General features: G+C 40.4%; 1 protein-coding gene across 2 annotated transcripts in view; it reads left to right on the top strand.

Annotated features, from left to right (window-relative positions):
- Positions 1–10370: 10370 nt before the first annotated feature.
- Arhgap6 (Rho GTPase activating protein 6) overlaps positions 10371–19766 on the top strand; it is a 239568-nt gene continuing 230172 nt past the window's right edge. For both annotated transcript variants that reach the window (XM_090325916.1, XM_090325915.1), the window contains exon 1: positions 10371–10570. In XM_090325916.1, coding sequence (XP_090182042.1) covers positions 10526–10570 — 45 coding nt within the window. In that variant the 5' untranslated portion in view covers positions 10371–10525. The remainder of the gene's footprint in view (positions 10571–19766) is intronic.

Here is a 19766-nt window from a genome sequence, read left to right as displayed (position 1 = left end):
CCAAATGTTCCCTTGGGGGCAAAACTCTCCTCACTTGAAAACCACTGGACTAGAAGATATGGGAAGATGCACTGGCAAGCAACCAAATGAAGCCGACTTATCAAAGTAATTCTACATTGAAACATGGTTGACAGTTGAGCCAGAACATTAGGTCCAACTTCTATTTTTTTTCCTTAGGAACAGATAACTTAAAATTGCAAAAATAAATGTTTTGGGGTCCGGGAGTTTGGCCTAGTGGTAGAGTGCTTGCCTAGCATGCTCGAATACCCGGGTTCGATTCCTCGGTACCACATACATAGGAAAAAAGCTGGAAGTGGTGCTGAGGCTCAAGCGGTATAGCTCTAGCCTTGAGAAAGTCCAAGGACAGTGCTCAGGCCCTGAGCCCAAGCCCAGGACTGGCAAAAAAAATAAAAATAAATGTTTTGTTATGACATCTTTATACACATATAGACAATGTACTTCAAGCATATTCATCCCTTTATTACCCTTCTCTGCTCCCTCAATTGTACTTTTATTCACTTTTGTTTGGTAAAAATCTAGATTCCACATATAAGAGATAACATCTAATTGTTGCCTTTCTTATCTGAAATATTTCTTTAACATTATGATCTCAAGTTATATCCATTTTTTTAAAGTTTTTGTTCTATCCATTTTTATGCCAATAACAGAATTATTCTTCTTTAAGGTTGAATGATATTCCATTATGAATATATCTCACTTTCAAAAAATACATTCACCTGCTAATGGGCCCTAAGATAGCGTCTACAATTTGACTTTGTGAATAGTGCTTAAGTAAATATAAACAGGTCTCTCTAGTCTATGCTGACTTTGATTCATTTTGATGTACACCCAGAAGTGGAATAAAAGGATTCTATGATGACTCTATTTTTAGAGTTTTTGAAAACGTTACAGGAAGGAATAGGAGATACACTAGGCCTCCTTGGCACAGGTCGAAACTTTCTTAATAAGGACCAAGAATCACAACAAATCAGAGAAAGGCTGGATAAGTGGGACTGCATTAAACTGCAGAGCTTTTGTATGGCAAAGGACATAGCTAGTAAACTAATCAGGAAGCCTACAGAGTGGGAGAAGATCTTCACCAACCAAACAACGGACAAAGGCCTCATATCTAAAATATATCAACAACTCAAAAAATTGAATCACTCCAAAACTAACCTCCAAAGTAACAACCATCCCATTAAAAAATGGGCCAAAGACTTAAAGAGAGTCTTCTCTGAAGAAGAAACAAAAATGGCCTATAGACACATGAAGAAATGCTCCACATCTCTGGTCATAAAAGAAATGCAAATCAAAACAACTCTAAGATTCCACCTCACTCCAGTTAGAATGGCCAGGATCAGGAAAACGAATGACAACAGATGCTGGAGGGGATGTGGCCAGGAGGGATCACTACTACACTGTTGGTGGGAGTGCAAACTCATTCAACCACTATGGAAAGCAGTGTGGCAGTGCCTCAAAAGGCTAAACATAGAACTCCCCTATGACCCAGCAATTCCACTACTTGGCATTTACGCAACCATCCAGAAACAAGGACATACTAAACCCACTAGCACAACAATGTTCATTGCAGCACTATTCACCATAGCAAAGATATGGAACCAACCTAGATGTCCCTCAGTTGATGAGTGGATCAACAAGATGTGGTATTTGTACACAATGGAATTCTATGCTGCTGTCAGAAAGAATGACATCGCCCCATTTGTTAGGAAATGGAAAGACTTAGAAAAAATCATATTAAGTGAAGTAAGCCAGACTCAAAGGAACTTAGGCTCAATGGTTTCCCTCATTCGTCATAATCAGTAGAAACCTTGGGCTCTACTAGCAGAGATTTGCAATAGAGCAAAATCTTGATACATAAGGCCATATAATGTGAAGCTAATTGAAAGGACCTCCAGGATATTGAAACAAAAGCCATATAATGAATGATTGTTGTCCTTAATGTACTATGTTGTCTCTCATCTCCTTTGCTGTCCCTTGGTTATCTCATATTGGTATAGTATCTCACTTTGTTATCTGATATATTGAATTTATTTGTATTTGGATATTTGAAATTTGATAGGGAAGGGGGGAAAACCAAGACGGGTGGGGGGTGTGGGGGGGGAGGGAAATGGGTACCAAGACATGTGAAAGGGTATCAATGTATGTGAATTAATGCACCTTCTATCTGGCAAATATCATGTAACCCTTTTACTAATTACAATTAAAAAATTAAAAAAAGAAATATATCCATACTGACTTCTATAGAGAATGCACAAATACTAATTTATATTCACAACAATAATATGTGAGAGTTCCTTTTCCTACCTCCATCCTCACCAGCATTTGTTACCATTTTGTTTTCTTGGTGGTAACCATTTGACTGATGTGAAATGCAGTCTCACTGTAGCTGGGGTTTGCATTTCCTTTACGGTTAAGCATTCTTTCAAATATGTATTGACAATTAGTAGCTAGGATTACATGTGTGTGTGTGTGTGTGTGTGTGTGTGTGTGTGTGTGTGTGTGTGTATGTGTGTGTATGTGTGTGTGTGTGTGTGTGTGTGTGTATGTGTGTGTGTGTGTATGTGTTTTATGCCAGTCCTGTGATTTTAACTCTGGGCCTGGGTGCTGTACTTCAGCTGCTTTGCTCAAGGTTATCTCTCTACCACTGGAGTCATACCTCCATTTCAGCTATTGGTGGTTCATTAGAAATAAGAAACTTAAGGACTTTTTTGACTGAGCAGGATTCCAACCAGGATCCTCAGATCTCAGCCTCCTAACTAACTAGAATTAAAATGTGAGCTGCTGGGCCAGGAGTTTGGCCTAGTGGGAGAGTTCTTGCCTACCATGCATAAAGAGCCAGGTTCGATTCTTCAGTACCACCTACATAGAAAAGGCTAGAAGTGGTGCTGTGGCTCAGGTGGTAGAGTTCTAGCCTTGAGTTCAACCCCCAGGACTGGCAAAAAAATAAAAATTAAAAATAAATGTGAGGTGCTGACATCCAGCTTGGTCTATATTTTTAGCTACATCTTTATCTGATCTTAGATTCAAGATAATACTTGTTTCATAGAATGTGTTTCGAAGCATTTCTTTCATCCCTATTTTTTTCATAAATTTTTATTGTAATTAATAGAAGGGTTACATTATATTCACCAGATAGAAGGTGCATTGCTTCACATACATTGATACCCTTTTTCATGTCATGGTCCCCATTTCCCTCCCCCCCTTCAGGTTGTTTCCCCCCCTTCCCTATCCAATTTCAAATAACCCATCAAGCATAAATACAATATATCAGATAACAAGGTGAAATACTGTAACAATATGAGATAACCAAGGGACAGCAAAAGAGATGAGAGATAACATAGTACATTAAGGACAACAATCACTCATTATATGGCTTTTGTTTCTTTTTTTTCTAGTGGACACAAGTACAAGACTCTTTAATATAGAATCTTTGAGATATTAACTGTAAATCATGTATCAAGTAACCAAACCTTAGGACAGAGCAAACATAGATGGCAAAAAAATGTCAAGGAAACTTTTGCACCAACTTTCAAATGGCCTTTCAAAATTCCAGGATAAAGAGTAGAGTAGTGGATGAGTGGAAGTGGAGTGGAGTCTGGACATTTTGAACTACATTAGGCCTTATGTTCTATCGGCAGGGTGACAGTACAAAAACAAAATACTAACATCAAGATGGTTATATAAGACCAACCAGGAAGCATGACCTAGCTTCCCAATCCCTCAAATTTTCCATCTGTTCTGTTCTTGTATGGTTTTCTCAATTCCATCTGTAGTATTAAATTATAATTCATTATTCAATAAAGTACTTGTTTGTTGTATTTTTCTCCTTACTGAATTATACATTTTTGGTAAGATTTGTAATGATGCTATCATTTAAGTATGATCTTCCGTAACAAGAAGGCTTCTTGCATATGAGCAGCTTAAAATAATTTTGAAGGAAAACAGGGGTGTTAATGAAGTGAAATTGGGCTGGAAATGTGCTTGCCTAGCATGCATGAAACCCTGGGTTCAATTCCTCAGTACCATATAATAGAAAAGGACAGAAGTAGTGCTGTGATTCAAGCGGTAGAGTATTGGTATTAAGCCAAAGAAGCACAAGGACAGCGCACAGGCCTTGAGTTAAAGCCCCAGGACTGGCAAAAAAAAGCAAGTAAAAATAGCCCTGGTGCCAGTGTATAGCTTTTGTTTCTCTATCCTGGAGGTCCTTTCATTTAGCATCATCCTATATGTCCTTATGTATCTAGGTTTTGTTCTATTGCAAATCTCTGCTAGGAGAGCCCAAGGTTTCTACTGATTAGGACAAATGAGGGAAACCATCCCTATTTTTGAAGAATAGGAGAATCATTGGTATTGGTTCTTCTTTAAAGTTGGTAGAATCCAACAATGAATTCATCTCTTCTTGGGATTTTCTTTGTTTGAAGACTCCATTACTGCTTCCTTCTCATTGTTCAGCTCCAGCATGCACTGCCTGCATAGTGCACAAGTCGCCAGTCATTGACTTTTATCTTTGCAGAATGCATCCATCCAGCATCTCAAGTTTCCTTCCAGCCTCACTGCTCACAGTTCTCTCCATTCCCTATCATTTTGCTGAACATTCTCTATTAGGATACATAGTAAGCTCTCCCTTGACATTCTCTACCCTAGGTCATTTACACTGAAACATTTCCGTTTCATGGAGCTACAGAAACATTCTAGATGTCTCTTACTTGCTACTTTCAACCCTAACTTCCAATTACATCTCAGCTCCACCATCAACTAGATGTACAAAACAAGTTAATTCTCCTCCTGAATGAAACATTAGACTTTCCTCATACCATTGTCATAAGAATTCAGCTTGGTTGCTTGCAAAGAGCACTTGGCATGAAGTTCAATAAATAATGGAATTGTTACCATTTCTGATCCTTATACTAGCACCTACAGTTTTTGCACTGTTGTGGACATTGTACAGGTTTTGTACACTTGAAACATCACAGGAAATGAAAGTGTAGGAGCAGAGGGGTAACAGAGATGAAGTAGAAACATTAGATTATTGATATAAATGAAAAGTCATAGCTTGGTTTTCAAACTGTTTTTTAGAAAGTCAGTTCTGGAAGGGTTTTGATCTCTCCTTTTTTTGCTTAATGATTCTTGAATAGAACATTTATTTTAGAAACGTATCGCTGTGGGTACTTTTTAAGGGCACTTGTTCTTGCTTCCTGGCAATGACTAGCAATTCTTTGACAAACATATCAAAATAGCCAGAATAGAACAAAACACGGACACCATATGGAACCTATTGTAATAGTTGGTTTACCGTCACTTTCTTTCACTTCACTTCCTCATCTTTATTCTCAGATCATCACGTTCTCAGTCCAAGATCCTGTTTGAAGTAGATAGTGAACCACAAGATAATAATACAATGTTGTACCAGGGCATACTCTTCTCCCTATTCTGTCCTGCACAAAGGCAGCTCTTGGGTCTTGACTCTTCTTGGGTCAACTAGAATTTCTTCATTTACTGATCTTGGTCTCAGGTCTAGCTAAAGGCTGAGGATTGTCTCCTTAACTTACTTGGAGAAAGCAATGGACTCATTTGTTCTTCCTGGACCTTTCCTAACTATAAAGCAACATAGTATTTCCTGAAGTAGCATACATGTTTACAATTTGTTCTTCCCCCATCATGTTGAACTTAGTAAAATGCCCCCAATATAACTTGAGAATCCTTTGTTTTTGCTTGTACAGGTGGGTAAAATTAGCAATGGTATTCTTGGTGTCAGCTCCCCAGCAGGGCTGGAAAATCTTCCAGGATCATTTCCAGGAGACGTAATTTTGCACCACAAAAGCATTGAGCTTCTTTCCAGCTCTTCTTCCTGATCCTGTACTTCAAGTTCATCCTGGGAGCCCTGAAAAAAAGAGAAAAATAAAACAGAAAAAGAGGCAACTCTATAAACTACTTCAACCTTTAGATAAACTAAGCCAGGTCTATTTATATGATAGTGTAAAAAAAGATTTTAATTAATACAATCCATTTAGAAAACTGTGGGGCACTGACCAACAATGTTAAAGATAAGCATGCCTATAACCAGCAACTCACTTTCCAGAATTTCTCCCTCTACAAACTCATGAACTTCTACATGGGAATATATGCTGTTTTCACTATTATATCCTTAGAAAACACATACAAGTGCATCAGCACGTCAAAAGATAATGATAACTGCAGACAATGGAACGCAGATAGCAATGCATATGAGCAAGCATTAGCTATATTCAACAACATGGATAAATTTTGAAATATAGGGTTACACAAAAATACAGATAGTATAATAACATATTTAAAGATTTAGATATATAAAGATAGATAACAGGCAATTAACGTTAAGATTCACTGACACCTAACTTTCCAAAAGCATTGGTTCTCTATCAGTAGTGCCTTTTTTTCTACTGCTGCACTAGAGGAAAATTCAATTGAAAATTTCTGCAGACATTTTTGTTGTTAATAGTTAAGAGCCAGATATGCAGCTAAATAGGCTACAATGCACAGGATGGCCCTACAATGAAGAATTATGAGTCCTGAAATGCCAACAGCACTGAGGTTGTAAAATCCTGCTGTCAGCAACACTGGGAGGGAGGGAGGAGTGCAACTAAGAGACATGAGAGTCTGAAATATCAGTAATATTCTACTCCATAACTTGGGTGAAGTTTAGACAGATGTTTGTTCTTTAATAATTCATTAGAACGAACATCATGTGTTAACAGTGCTTTTATTCTTTATATGTCACAGTAAAGAGCTGGATGGAATAATACAGGATGAGTTTTGGGGAAGGCCTCATGCCCACTCTGTTAACAGCATTGGTCCTAAGCCTCCAAGAAGAGCTCTCTCCTTTGATCCTCAGTGTTTGTGTGTGTGTGTGTGTGTGTGTGTGTGTGTGTGTGTGTGTGTGTGTGTGTGTGTGTGTGTATTCACCTCTTTCTAAAGTTTCAGAGCAAATTTGCTCTTTCAAATGTAGCTAAAGTTTTCCTGAAAGAAAGTAATCACCTTTGGGTGGGTACCGAATGTGGAGATTACAGAGAAGCAGAGCAGAATCAAACAAGACTTTCAATGTCAATGATTTGGAGAAAGGATCACAGATCACGTTCAGTCTTGGAAATACAGTAATATTTGAGAACAACAAAGATATAGAAACTTTGCTGCTAGCATGACATGGACATTTCTCTTAGAGGCAATGCTGGTACAGTGACTCATGAAGATTATTTTTAAGTCCCTTTTGGGGAGAATGATCAACATCAGGATATTTATCTGAAACAAAAAAAGACTAAATCAAAAGAAGCCCACAATCAATGAATTGTATGAATCTCTAGTCTATCTGAAATGTTTTTATTTTGCTTTTTGTCTTTTATTTCATTCTGTCACCTAAATGATCACATTGAACTTTGAAACTTCATGCCATGGAAATATATGGTTCAATTGACATAGGTCAATATTTAAGCAGAGTATTCCCTTAAAAATATATGTTCAATAAGTGACTAAATTAAAATATCAATAAAAAGATACTTGAACATTTAAGTAGAAATATATACATTTAAATTATTTTAAATTGAGCACACCAATTAGAATTCTGTACAGTCTTTTAGGTTCCTTCTTGATCCCTTAAAAAAATGAGCAGAGAATTGACAAGGAGAATGATTTTTTTAGAAAGTTAAGCCTTTTCCATAGACTGATAGCTTATTGTCTTAAATGTTTTGTCCTATTTCATAAAACTCTTGTAACCCTGGAAAAAAATACTGCATTTGAAAATGTCATGCCAACTTAGTAATGGCCTTTTAACAAAAATAGGAGTCATTCTAAAAAGTAAGTACACAGTTTGAAAACAATGAATTCTTTTTGTGTAATAATGTAATTTAGTGACAATAGAATTTTCAAGGGCAAAATGTGAGCAAAATCTAAGATGACCCAATTTTAAGACGTGTCTTGATCAAGGGTAAGAATCAAGACTTCTGTTAAGGTTTTTAACAGCCAGGGAATCATCGCACAGCGTGTGTGTGTGTGTGTGTGTGTGTGTGTGTGTGTGTGTGTGTGTGTGTGTGTTTATCTCAACAGTGAAAGGCTTTGTAGGAAAAGGAAATTTTCACTTTGGGGATTTAAGAGAAACTTTGTGCATCTACAGCAGAAAGAAAAAAGTCATTAAGCTGGAAAGTTCATATTCCTGAACAAACCACAGGAAAGCAAGCATCTCTAAACTGGACATATCATTGTCATTATACCTCATTTGCATACCTATGTCCTCTTTTGACTGCTCCAGGTACAGTTCAGCTGGAGCTGGTTCTCTGCTTCGTTCTAATAGTCTTTCATGACATAAGGTTGATTTCTGGAGCAGATGAGAATGAAAGGAAAATAAGCCCTTTAGTATGTCATTTTTCTAGCTCAGCCTGGACATGTCACAGAGCAGGGAAGTCTTCTGTGATGAATCAGCGTGCCACATAGCAAAGAGACATAGGCCCAGCAGTCTACATGGGCAATAAGAGACTTGAACCAATCATTCAAATGACTTTATGGGCTTTTATTTGCTAGTCTTGGGGCTTGAACTCAGGGCCTGAGCACTGTCCTTGAGCTTTCTCAAGGCTAGCATTCTACCACTTGAGGCACAGCACCACTTCTAGCTTTTTCTGTGTGTGTGGGACCAAGGAATCAAACCCAGGGTTTTGTGCATGCTAGACAAGCATTCTATCACTACACTATGCTCCCAGCCCATGACTTTAAGAGAGGCAATAATTTGGCTAGAAGCTCTTGTTGTGGGCTGGTGATTTATTTCAAATTTTTATTGTAGTGTAAAATACACAAAATGAATGGTGCAAATTACAACAATCTGAACTATCCTACACAGTGAATATGGGTGTGCTCCAGTAAGTGTCTTACAGATCAAAGACAAAGGCCATTTTTAGCACTTCGTAAAGTTCCTTTGTACTCTCTTCCCAGTCTATTCCATCACCCATGTCCTTTGATGACTGCTATTCAGACTTTCGAAACTGAGATCACACTCAGTTGTAGAAGACATAAATGAAATCATACAGAATGTTCTTGTGATTCGTTTGTTCAAACATGATGTGTGTGAAGTTGACTTATCTTTGTGTGTCTTGGTAACATTTTCCATTTTCAGTGCTGAGTAGTATTCTACTATGAACATAAAACATAATTGGTTTCTAAGCACTCAGTGGTACATGTTTGGATTGGTTTAATCATGGGAATTGCTAAAGATATTATGAATACTCTATCTAGTTCATGCCAAGGCCATTAGCATTCTTTTCTCTATATGTGCAGGAATGGCTTAGCCGACTCAGAGGTTAGGAATATGAGTAGCTCTACTGTGTACAGCTATCCAGCTCGCCGGTCTACTGAACTGTCTTGGGATTATGTAGTGTTAGATTTCCTCAGGTGTATTTGTCTGGACCCAACTTGTGAAAGGATGCACATGAATCTTAAAATGCTGGAAGCCAGGGAACTTGTGAGTTCTTTGTATATTTCTTTTGCTAGTCGTTTTAGAGGACCGATTTCCATGAGAACCAGTTGGAGTTGTGACTGTGAGCCTCTAGTGTGTGCTTAAAGTGCCTGGGTTTGCCTGACATCCTTTGCAATCAGAGTGCACGTTTGTTCCGTTTCCCAATCTTTACAATAATCCCGTTGTCCGATCTGCACGTGATGACAGAAGCAGAAAGTGGCAGCGCCAGCACTCTTCCTACTCGGCAGGCAGTATATATTCAGGTCCAGCCTGGCTCCAAAGCCGGTCAGTCCTCAGGTGCCAGCAAATTCCCCCGCACTTCCCCCTCCAGCGGAGTTCCTCGCATTGCCTGGGACTTCGGAATTGGATTCGCCGCCAGCAAGTGGGCTGGGCTGGAGGCTCCCCCTGGAGTGGTCGCCCTTCACCCAGTCCTCTGGAAGTCCCAGAGTTACAGAGGGTTTTCCCAAACTCAAAACTCCACCCTCCCGGGAAAGAAAGCTCCCAGTCGCCTCCCACCGTCCAACCCACACCTCCTGCAAACTTAGGGCAAGTCTCTCTTGGAAAGCCCAGCTTGCCTTCTCCACCCTGCTCAAGCTTCGGCCTTGGCAGCGCAGGTCCCAGGGACTGCACGACGAGCCAGTGGCAGCAGGTGAGACGCTTGGCGAGCCTGACACCTGTCGTGAGCGAGCGTGCTCCTAAGCTTCAGCCCCCAACAGCTGGCCAGGGGCCCTGGGACCCGCCAGGAGCTGAGCCCATTGAACTAAAGCCCGCCCATCGCGGCAGCCGCGGCCGCTCCCTCCTCCTCCCCCGCCCCTTCCCCTGCGCCGCCGCCTCAGCAGCCGCTGCCGCTGCCTCCGTCCCCACTGGCTCCGCTGCGGGACGTGGTGGCAGGGGGCGCTTTCAACTGCGCCTAGCACAGCTTCCGCTCAGGGGCTTCTCGGAGATGGCAGTGAAGTAAGAGGACCTCGGAGAGACACGAAGATCCCAGACTGCGCCAGAGAGTCTGCTGCTCCGCCAGGGCCAGGCGTGGACATGGGTGACCGGTCGTACCGAGAGAAGCCGCAGCTGCACTACGCGGTGAGTGTCCCGGCCAGCGTACAGGCGACAGGGGGCGCCACTTGGCCAGCCCAGGCGGGATAGTGTGAGAGTGAAGGGGTGTAAGGCTCTCCAGAGGTCCTTAGTTGGGGGTGTGAGGGCGCAGTGGGCACTTCCATCTGGAGTGCCACCTGCTCCCCAGCTCACCTGCACCCCCACAACCCCTAGGCGCTCCCCAACTCACCATTCTTTTCACTTATTCTGTGCTCAAGGCAGCAGCGTCCAGACCCAGTACTCTGTCGCCTTGTTCCCTGGGACCAAGAAATGGAACTCGGGCTGAACAAGTGTTTGATGAGATGTCTGGAAAGCACAGGACGCAAGGAGATAGAGCTAAGCTGGAGTCAAAGCACCTAATGATCTGCTGCTTCTAAGATTTGGCGGGGGAGAAAACGTCGCCTCCTGTCTGCTTAGTATGATAGAATGCCGAGTGGCTCTTCAGTTGCTCACTCTCTTTTTCCTCAAGGCCGACTTTTCTTCTCTGTTGCCTTAAATATTCCACAAATATTTATTGGGGAGCTATTACGTGCCAGATACCGTGTTAGGCACCCAGTGTTTACCTCCAGAGAATGCAACAAACAAAAACAAACCTAAAACCTCATTAGGGTTTGCTCCTTTTTTTTCCTTTAAGAAGTAGTCAAGTTTTCCACACTAATAACAGATCAACATTCTAGACTGTTTTTTTTTTCCTCTGAGAAAGATAAAGAAAGCACCAAGGAATGAGCACCTCTAGTAAACATTGTAAATGCCTCTGTCAAGAAGGGGACAGACAGCAGGTTTTGCTCATATTTATTTTGTACTTTTAAGATGTGTCATTTTGAGATGAGACAGTGCAGTTGTTTTGTCATCTGCTAATTTACAGAGTTTTCCTTGACAGGATTTCCACTGTTGAGATTGAACACTCTGACTGCCAACTTTACAAACAACAACAACAACAAAACCCCCAAAATAGGAGAGAAACAGGCAAGACAGAAAGTTAACAAGAATAATCAATATTTATAATACTGTGCAGACAATTATCTATCTGGCATTCACATCCTCCCAAATCTGCTCCCTACATTAAAAAAGTAGTTTTTTTAAAGAAAGGACTCAATATGGGTAGGTAACAGACTCAGAGGTCCAGAAAGTGATCCAGGTGGTTCCAGGCATGGCCCAGCTGATCTGGGATCAGCCACAGCAAATTGTGTAACTCTTGCATGTCACCTTCCTCTGCTGGAAAAATGAGTGCCTGAATTAGGAAATCTTTAAGGTCCCTTCCTAGGCTAATGTTCCAAGAATACTGGCTCGGCCATACTTATTTGCCTTGAAATGCCAAGTGAGACACGTGTAAGTGATTGGTGCTTATTCATTTCTTCAGGGACACCTGCAGGCCAGACATTGATGTTTCAAAGTGGTTCAGAGTAATCAGCTTTCTGTGCAAAGATTGCTTTGCACAAAAGAGACTGAAGTATGTGTTCTTCGTGAATGTGTACCCAGTACGTTTTTGGCATTTTGAACTGTGCGTGTACCCTTTGATTCTGAGATCTGATCTTTCTTTATGCCTATACAAGGGGAAGTGGGGGAGGAGAGGCAAGAACTGGCTCCTTAATTAAAAACAAATTCATTCTATGAGTAACTATTACCTCAATTATGCAAATACATGCAGTACATAACAAAATTTAAATTATCGTTTTAATTGAGCTGTTTTATTCTCCTCAAATCATAAGCTTAAGAGTCAAGATGATGGTAACATTTTCTGTCGGGCTCTGAGGATTTGTTCCTGAAACAGCCCTTTGTACCAGCACAGATCACCACGCATGGCTATTTTGATTTAAGACTGTGAAAAAGAAGGTTCCAGAGGGAATTCATTGGGATTTCAGGTTGCAGGAAGTCACCTACCTGGGCTCTTTGATGTGTCTATGCATCCTTTAGAAGAGTAAAGCAGCCTCATTTAGCAGTCCTGAATCAATCAGCTGGGAAAAAAGTTATTTATTAAGACCCATAGCTTTGCCATTGTGTGTGTGTGTGTGTGTGTGTGTGTGTGTGTGTGTGTGTGTGTGTGTGTGTGTGTGTGTGTGTGCGCGCGCGTGCCAGTACGAGGGTTGGAACTCAAGGCCTGGAGGCTGTCCCTTAGCTGTTCTGCTCAACTTGACACTTCCACTTGAGCCAGATTCTTTGGTGGTTAACTTGACATCTCACACAGACTTTCCTGCTGGGCTGGCTTTGAATTGAGATCCTCAGACTGCAGCCTCCCCAGGTAGCTAGGATTACAAGTGTGAGCCAACAGTGCCTGGACAGGATTTTCATATTAGCACAACCCTTGATGTTGGAAGATCAAATACTGTCTTCTTTGCTTCCTTCCTTTAGATTTTGATAATTCCAGAGGTTGTTTTGCTTTTCAGGCCAAATATTCCACTTACTCAGCTTAATTTGGTTCCCCCCCCCCCACTGTATGTTGTACTGGGGTCTGAAGTGGTTCTTCGGTTTCTATTTCAAGAAAATAATTGCCCTCTGTGTGTCTTTTAAATATATTGACTCTTCTGAAGTATAATCCAGGGCAAGTATTTCATGTTCTTTTGGTCCAAAGTGAGGCTGTATTATAAGAAATCAGTGGCTTACCTTGTATTCATTCAACCAATGTGCCAAGTGCCAATTATATGCCAAGTATTTAATCAATTTTCCAAAGTATTTAAATGATGGAAATATTGAGTTGCTATGGACACCTTCCTCATCTTTTTAAATGGACACTACACATAACAGAGGGAACAATATACAAACTTAAGTAGGTAAGAATATCCTACAATTTATTTTTTGTCAGTCACAGGGCTTGAACTCTGGGCCTGGGCATTGTCCCTGAGTTCTTCAGCTCAAGGCTACCGCCCTACCCCTGGAGCCATAGCCCCACTTCCCATTTTCTAGTGGGTAATTGGACATGAGAGTCTCACATTCCGTAGTGCCCGGGCTGGCTTTGAACTGAGATCCTCAGCTCTCAGCCTCCTGAGTAGCCATCGTGCCCGGCTAAGAATATCCCACATTTATACTATCTTTACATCTTTTAAAAAATATACTACAACTTTCTTTTAGTGTTATCACAACAAAAATCTGTATTAGCAGCTAATGCTCTCCAAAGCATCCCTCCCACGGTTTTCCCACACTCAGTTTACAGCTACCCTATACTTCCAGCTGGGTGTTATCCTTGATGCATCTTGGGGGCTTGATCAAATTTGCATTGTGGAAAGCATGTTTTGGTCACGACATGAATACAGAGTGAGGAGAAACTAGGCCATATTGTGGAGCTTGGACCCAAGAGAGATGAGAGATGATTACCTATGCTAAGTAGTAAATGGGCAGGAGGTGGAGCGCAATCGGCATGTTGGAGATGTGCTAAGATATTCACCAGCCAGCCTTAGCTTCAGTGATTGTAAGGGAACTAGATGAGAGGCAAGACTAGGAATAAATAAGTGGTAATCACACTCTTGTTCTCATGATCGTAGGCATATAAAAAACTAGAATATAGACCCAGTCTGGGTTGATTTCAGCAACTTCGGATAGTGCTAGGAGGTTCAAGTTTCTATTTTCTGGTTCAAGAAATCCAAAATCAGAGCAGTATATTCAAGGTGGCATAGAAATATTTGGTGATAAAAAAAAGAAATAGTTGGTGATGAAATCAAGAGCTTTATCCAAGTGGGCTGATCAAACAGTGCTCTTTGGGGTCAGATGAATCATCTTGGCTGAGATGGTTAAAACTCAATGAACCCAATTACCCCCTCCATATCTCTTCTGTTATAGTAACACATTAAGTTACTGGAGTGGGGCCTAAAGTGATTTAATATGATCATCCATATTGTCAAATTCTATGGTCAGATAGCTTGTCATGTTGACAAGTATAAAAAATCCTAAAATGATAAACATTTATTATGTTTGATTCCATATCCTTGTATCTTTGTCAAGGACATCAAAAAATATCTAACTTGAAAGCTTGGCCTGGTAACTTCCTGAGGCCTTATCTGGTGTTCACCCTCGCCAGAGGTAGGGATGGGCATAAGATCTGTCTAGAACCATCTACAATCAAATCTCCTACATTGGCATCATTTATTTCTGTCTCTCTGGCATGTGGGAAATTAAGGTGGGGATAATCTTCATTGTGAATTGTCTCTCTTGTCACTAGTGTTGGGAACCCAGCAGGTTCTGAGGAATATGTATTGAGTGGCTAAATGAATGCATGAAGTAGGACTTGGTTTTGAACACCTCAAAGATATTCATTCTCCTTCCTTGTATTTGACTGACTTCTGAGTGCCTTTGTTGCTGATGTCACTTCCTGTTAGAAGTGCAGTCTCCACACTATCTGTACTTTTGACCACAGCCTATACTGAGATACTAACTATACGATGATCCATCTAACCCCTCCCTGAGGAATCTTCCAGAAGAGTTAAGCCACTTGCTCTGATGAAACCAAAACAAAACCAAAAAAACTCTTTCACCCAAAACAGGGGCCTCTGAACATGAGTATGCACATTGGCTGTCCAGGAACATGGAACTTTCAAAGACTTTGACATCATTAGGTTCACTTAAGAATTCAGGGATGTTGAGTACAGAATATTCCGTGGTAATTCTGAAGACGCAAGAACAAGGCACTGCTTCAGGGTTGTGATGCTAGGACTCCATTATCAAGCATCAGTAATGAGTTTAGAAAGAGCATAGATCACTCCATTGGCTTAGCATTGTGTCCTCACAAAGACACGATACATAAATGGGAGGCTTTGGAATCCCCTTAATTAACACCTGTACTAATTGTGGGTACATTATCTAACCTCCTCAGTTTCCGCATGGCTATTTTCTGCTGCACGTGGAGCCTTTCTTAGATGAAGCATCTTTGGTCTGGAAGCCTCATCACTGTAGGGATCCACTGCTCCCATGTTTTTCTTTTGTTTGTTTGTTTGTTTTACCACTCACTAAGCACCATTGCTATCTGAAAAAGGAATCAGCAATGTGGAATGTTTCATAAGCGACAACTGCTAACCATTTGCGAACAAATACATTATTTGCCATGTTTTTTCGGGGATGCCGGATTTCTGCTAGTCACTCTTTCTGTTTCAGTCACTGTGATAATCCTAGGCTGGAGGCACTTGACTCTCAACTTGGTTGTGTTGCTATTATCTTGTCATAAGATGTCTTCACTGGACACCTAATTTCTCACTCCTCCTGTTATTTCATCAGACTCTCCCATCTCAGGAAACAGTAACGTTTCAGTGCATAATTGACAAATGCAATTAATTTTAATTGACCTTCTCTCCTCTTTTCAGATGCTATGATTCTAACCTAATTTTCCAAAGTTCATTTTTTTTCTGACTTATTTTCTTTTTTAGTGGTACTGGGGATTGAACTAGGGGTCTCAAGCTTGTTAGGCAGCCTCTATAGGACCTGAACCATGCTTCCATTTCCTAGGTAAATGTCTTGCTTTATTACTAGACTATCCTAGAATGAGATTTTCCTAACTTGTGCTTTCCAGTGTTGTTAAGGATAATGATCATGTGCTACAACAATCAGCCATTGGTTGAGCTGGAGTCTGATGAACTTTTTGCCAAGGCTGTCCCCAAACTGAGATCCCCCAATTTCTCTCTGCTAAGTAGTTTGGATTAGAGGCTTGGACTATGGTGCCTAGTTTGATTTTATATATACATATATATAGAGAGAGAATTAATAAAATGAAGAATCAAATGTAAAAATAAGGGCAGCCACCACAATTATTAGATGGTACTTAAAAAATCTATGTGGTGACCGGTAGAAGGCTTTTCAGTGCTTCTTACATGATCCTGTTTACTTTCCCTCCACGAGTGAACCACTGCCTGGCCACATTTGTATCCTGTCCATGCTGCAAAACTGACCATTTCATTCCTGCCTGAGACCATGGTACTTGCTATTCCTTCTACCTGCCTGCAATGTTCTTTGTTTGGCATCTTCTTTCGCATCCTTCAAATTGTAGGAAGGATGTCAGATTCCCTGACTGCTCACTCTGAAGTATTTTTGGTCCTACTCACCAGCAATCTGATCAGATGGGCTGTTTCCTTCATTTACTTGCTTTACTACTTGAGATTAGATTGTATAGTCATTATTTCTCTGCCTAAACTAGTGTTAAATCTTATTCAGGGAAGCAAATCTATAATCTTTTCATATCATAGTCCCACTGTCCAGGCAGGCTGTAGCGTGTGGTAGGCAACTTAGTAATGATTTAGGAGTGGATTAATTTCGTTATCTGGGAGTTTTTACCTCAATTACACTAAGTTTCCAAAATTAACACTTCCTCAATTGAAAATTATAGGAGAGAAAGAGAGTCTTAGACAGAGACAGAGAGACAGACACTGTACAAAATCTTGCCTTCAAGGTTTCCCACTAATTTTTAACAAATGATAATCTCTACAGGTACGATACAAAACCACGAGTATGAAAAAATGTGGCTGAATTTTACACTGCAATTACTAATGTTTCCCAACAGATACAATAGTTTTAATGTCATTTTAAAATACCTTCTCTTTGCTGACTTTCTGGTTTCAACACTATTTTCAAAAGATCAGTTGGTTCGGTTTTATTTTATTCTTAAATACTTTTAGAATACTTAAAAAAAGTTAGAAGATAGAGAAAATGAAACAATAAGCACTCCCACCAGATAGTGATTGCTTGGCACTGCTTTCTAGATGTGGTGACTACTTAAATGTGAATTGGAGATACAGCACAGTACCAAAAAGTTAACTATAAAGGATATAGTACTTGGTTCACTCAAATGTGGTTATTGTTACTGAGGACTCCTTGACTTCTGATCTGCTTCGAGGATGCCCTGATTCTTTAAGATGAAAATCTTTTAGGATTTTTCTTCCCTACTTGGCTGAGATATTTTTAGAACTTTTCTAATTTGAAACATTTTTATAGTAACTTTTGAGTGTTTGGGGTGTCAGCTCAATTGGACTTCTGAAATGAAGTTTTTAGAAGAATTTGGAGTTACAGCTTTGAAGGCAAGTTGCTATGGAAACAGAAACAGAAGTTTAAGTGAATAAACTTTAAAAATATGTTTTGAATGACCCCTTTCTGCAGCTGACTGGAATATCTGGCAAAGAAATTGTCAAAGTCAGTACAACTGAAATGAAAAGCATCTTGCCGTTTGGGGAGCATTTTAGCTCTGTGTTTGCTAAACAACCGCAACCTGATTTTAGTGTTTACTGTTCTGGAGATCGCTGTAGGTCTCAAGCATGGTAGTGCCAGTTTTCGTTAGACCCACAGAGTAATCATAGTCTAGCAACAAAATGAAATGTTGAGGCTGCTATAAGAATTTGCAAATAGCATCACCTAGGATTGTTTCCATAAATATGCACATGACTTCAACAATGCCCTTAGTACTGGGATGGCATCTTGATGGTTTGAACAAACTGAAAAGCACAGCCTTGATGTCTCAAATGACAAAACATCTTCTCTGCTACTTTAGTTACAGATTTATAAAGAAACAGTGCCAATTAAGATACAGCCTGGAGCTGGTGGCTTCTTCCTTTAATCCTAGCTGCTCAAGATACTGAGATATGAAGGATGATGGTTTGAAGCCAGCCTGAGCAGGAAAGTCTGCAATAGTCTCATCTCCAATTAGCCACCAACAATCCAGAGGTGGAGTTGTAGTTCAAATGATAGAGTGCAGACCTTGGGTGGAAAAAGCCAAGAGAGACCATGAAGTCCTAGGTTCAAGCTCCAATACCTACATTAAAAGAAAATTAAAAGAGCCAAGCATGAAATAGACAAGACTTTCAAAAAGGCTTTACTCAAGGAATGAGATGTTACTGGTGTGTTGATAGTTTTAAGGGTTTCCACAAAGGGTGATAAGAGAGACAATGATTAGCAACGGTGAGTGTGGCTCCCAGGGAGGAAGCAGTGATACCAGAACCTGCTGATTCAGCATGGCCTGGAAAAGACACTAGCACAGTGTGCAGAAAGGACCGCAGCAGGATGAAACTCTGAAGAAGCAGGGATAGACTGGAGCAGTTCATCCTTTGACCTCTTCATCTCTCCCACCTCTCTCTGGCAGCAAGCCCAGCCATTTTGGTGAGATCAGTATGGCAGGGCAGGGGCCAACACCCAGACAGTTAAATGCTTTGTTTAATTTTAGTGTGTGTGTGTGTGTGTGTGTGTGTGTGTGTGTGTGTGTGTGTGTGTGTGTGTGGTGTGGGGTGTGAAGCTGTTGGCAAAGAGAAACAATCATCCCAAGCATGCACCTTCTGGTTTGGGATCTTCTTACATCATGAAAGATCCTAACTTCCTAGGCATCCCGAGGACTCCCTCTTCCCATGGATTATTCTTATTAGTGCATTTAAAAGAGAACTGTGCTATTCCATCTCTGCCCATATGGATGGAGTGTGCAAGCCTATATGGATATTCATCTTGGTGAACTATGGAAGGACTTACTCTTCACTTAGTAGATGGTGATATGTTACATGAACATATTTTACTTAATTTACATCCTTACTAGATATTCCATATTGGATGTTCAGAAGTGAATGAGTCTAAATTTATTCATATAAACAGAAATTACAATTTTTCCCATGAAGATAGTCTAATGTAATTTGTTTTACAATGAAACGGCAAGAATTAGTTTAGCTTTCTCTGATTGGGGGATGAAGAGTTCTAACCCTTAAAGTTACACAATAACACATAGAAGTTAACTGGTACTTCACTGAAAAGTGATTGCTTTTGATCTCTGCTAGGTAAGCAATGATTGCAGCTGAAGGCTACTGTTGATATACCCTGGAAACCAGTTAATTTTGGGAAATAGAAAATTACAATTTTAATTTTCATTTGTACAAAATGTCTCTCATTGTTAGTTCTTCCTTGACAGTCGTGTGTATCCACTTTCATAATATCCATTTTGTTTACAATCGATTTTTTCCTCTTTTTTTTCCAGTCCTGGGCTTGAACTCAGGGCCTGAGAACTATCCTTGGACTTTCTCAAGGCTAGAGCTCTACCACTTGAGCCTTAGCACCATTTCAGGCTTTTTTTTCTATGTATGTGGTAGCGAGGAATTGAACCCAGGTTTTCGTGCATGCTAGGCAACCACTCTACCACTAGGCCAAATTCCCAGCCTACAATCGATTTCTGAAGACCATATATGGCAAAAATCCAAAAGGGCAAGGACCAGAACCATGGACACTGTAGTAACTGTTTATCTTT

Source organism: Megascapheus bottae, chromosome X (genome assembly GCF_031878675.1).
Source record: "Megascapheus bottae isolate mThoBot1 chromosome X, mThoBot2.hap1, whole genome shotgun sequence".
Lineage (NCBI taxonomy): Eukaryota > Metazoa > Chordata > Mammalia > Rodentia > Geomyidae > Megascapheus > Megascapheus bottae.
Note: the sequence above shows the minus strand (reverse complement) of the source record. Positions and strands in the feature narration are given on the sequence as shown.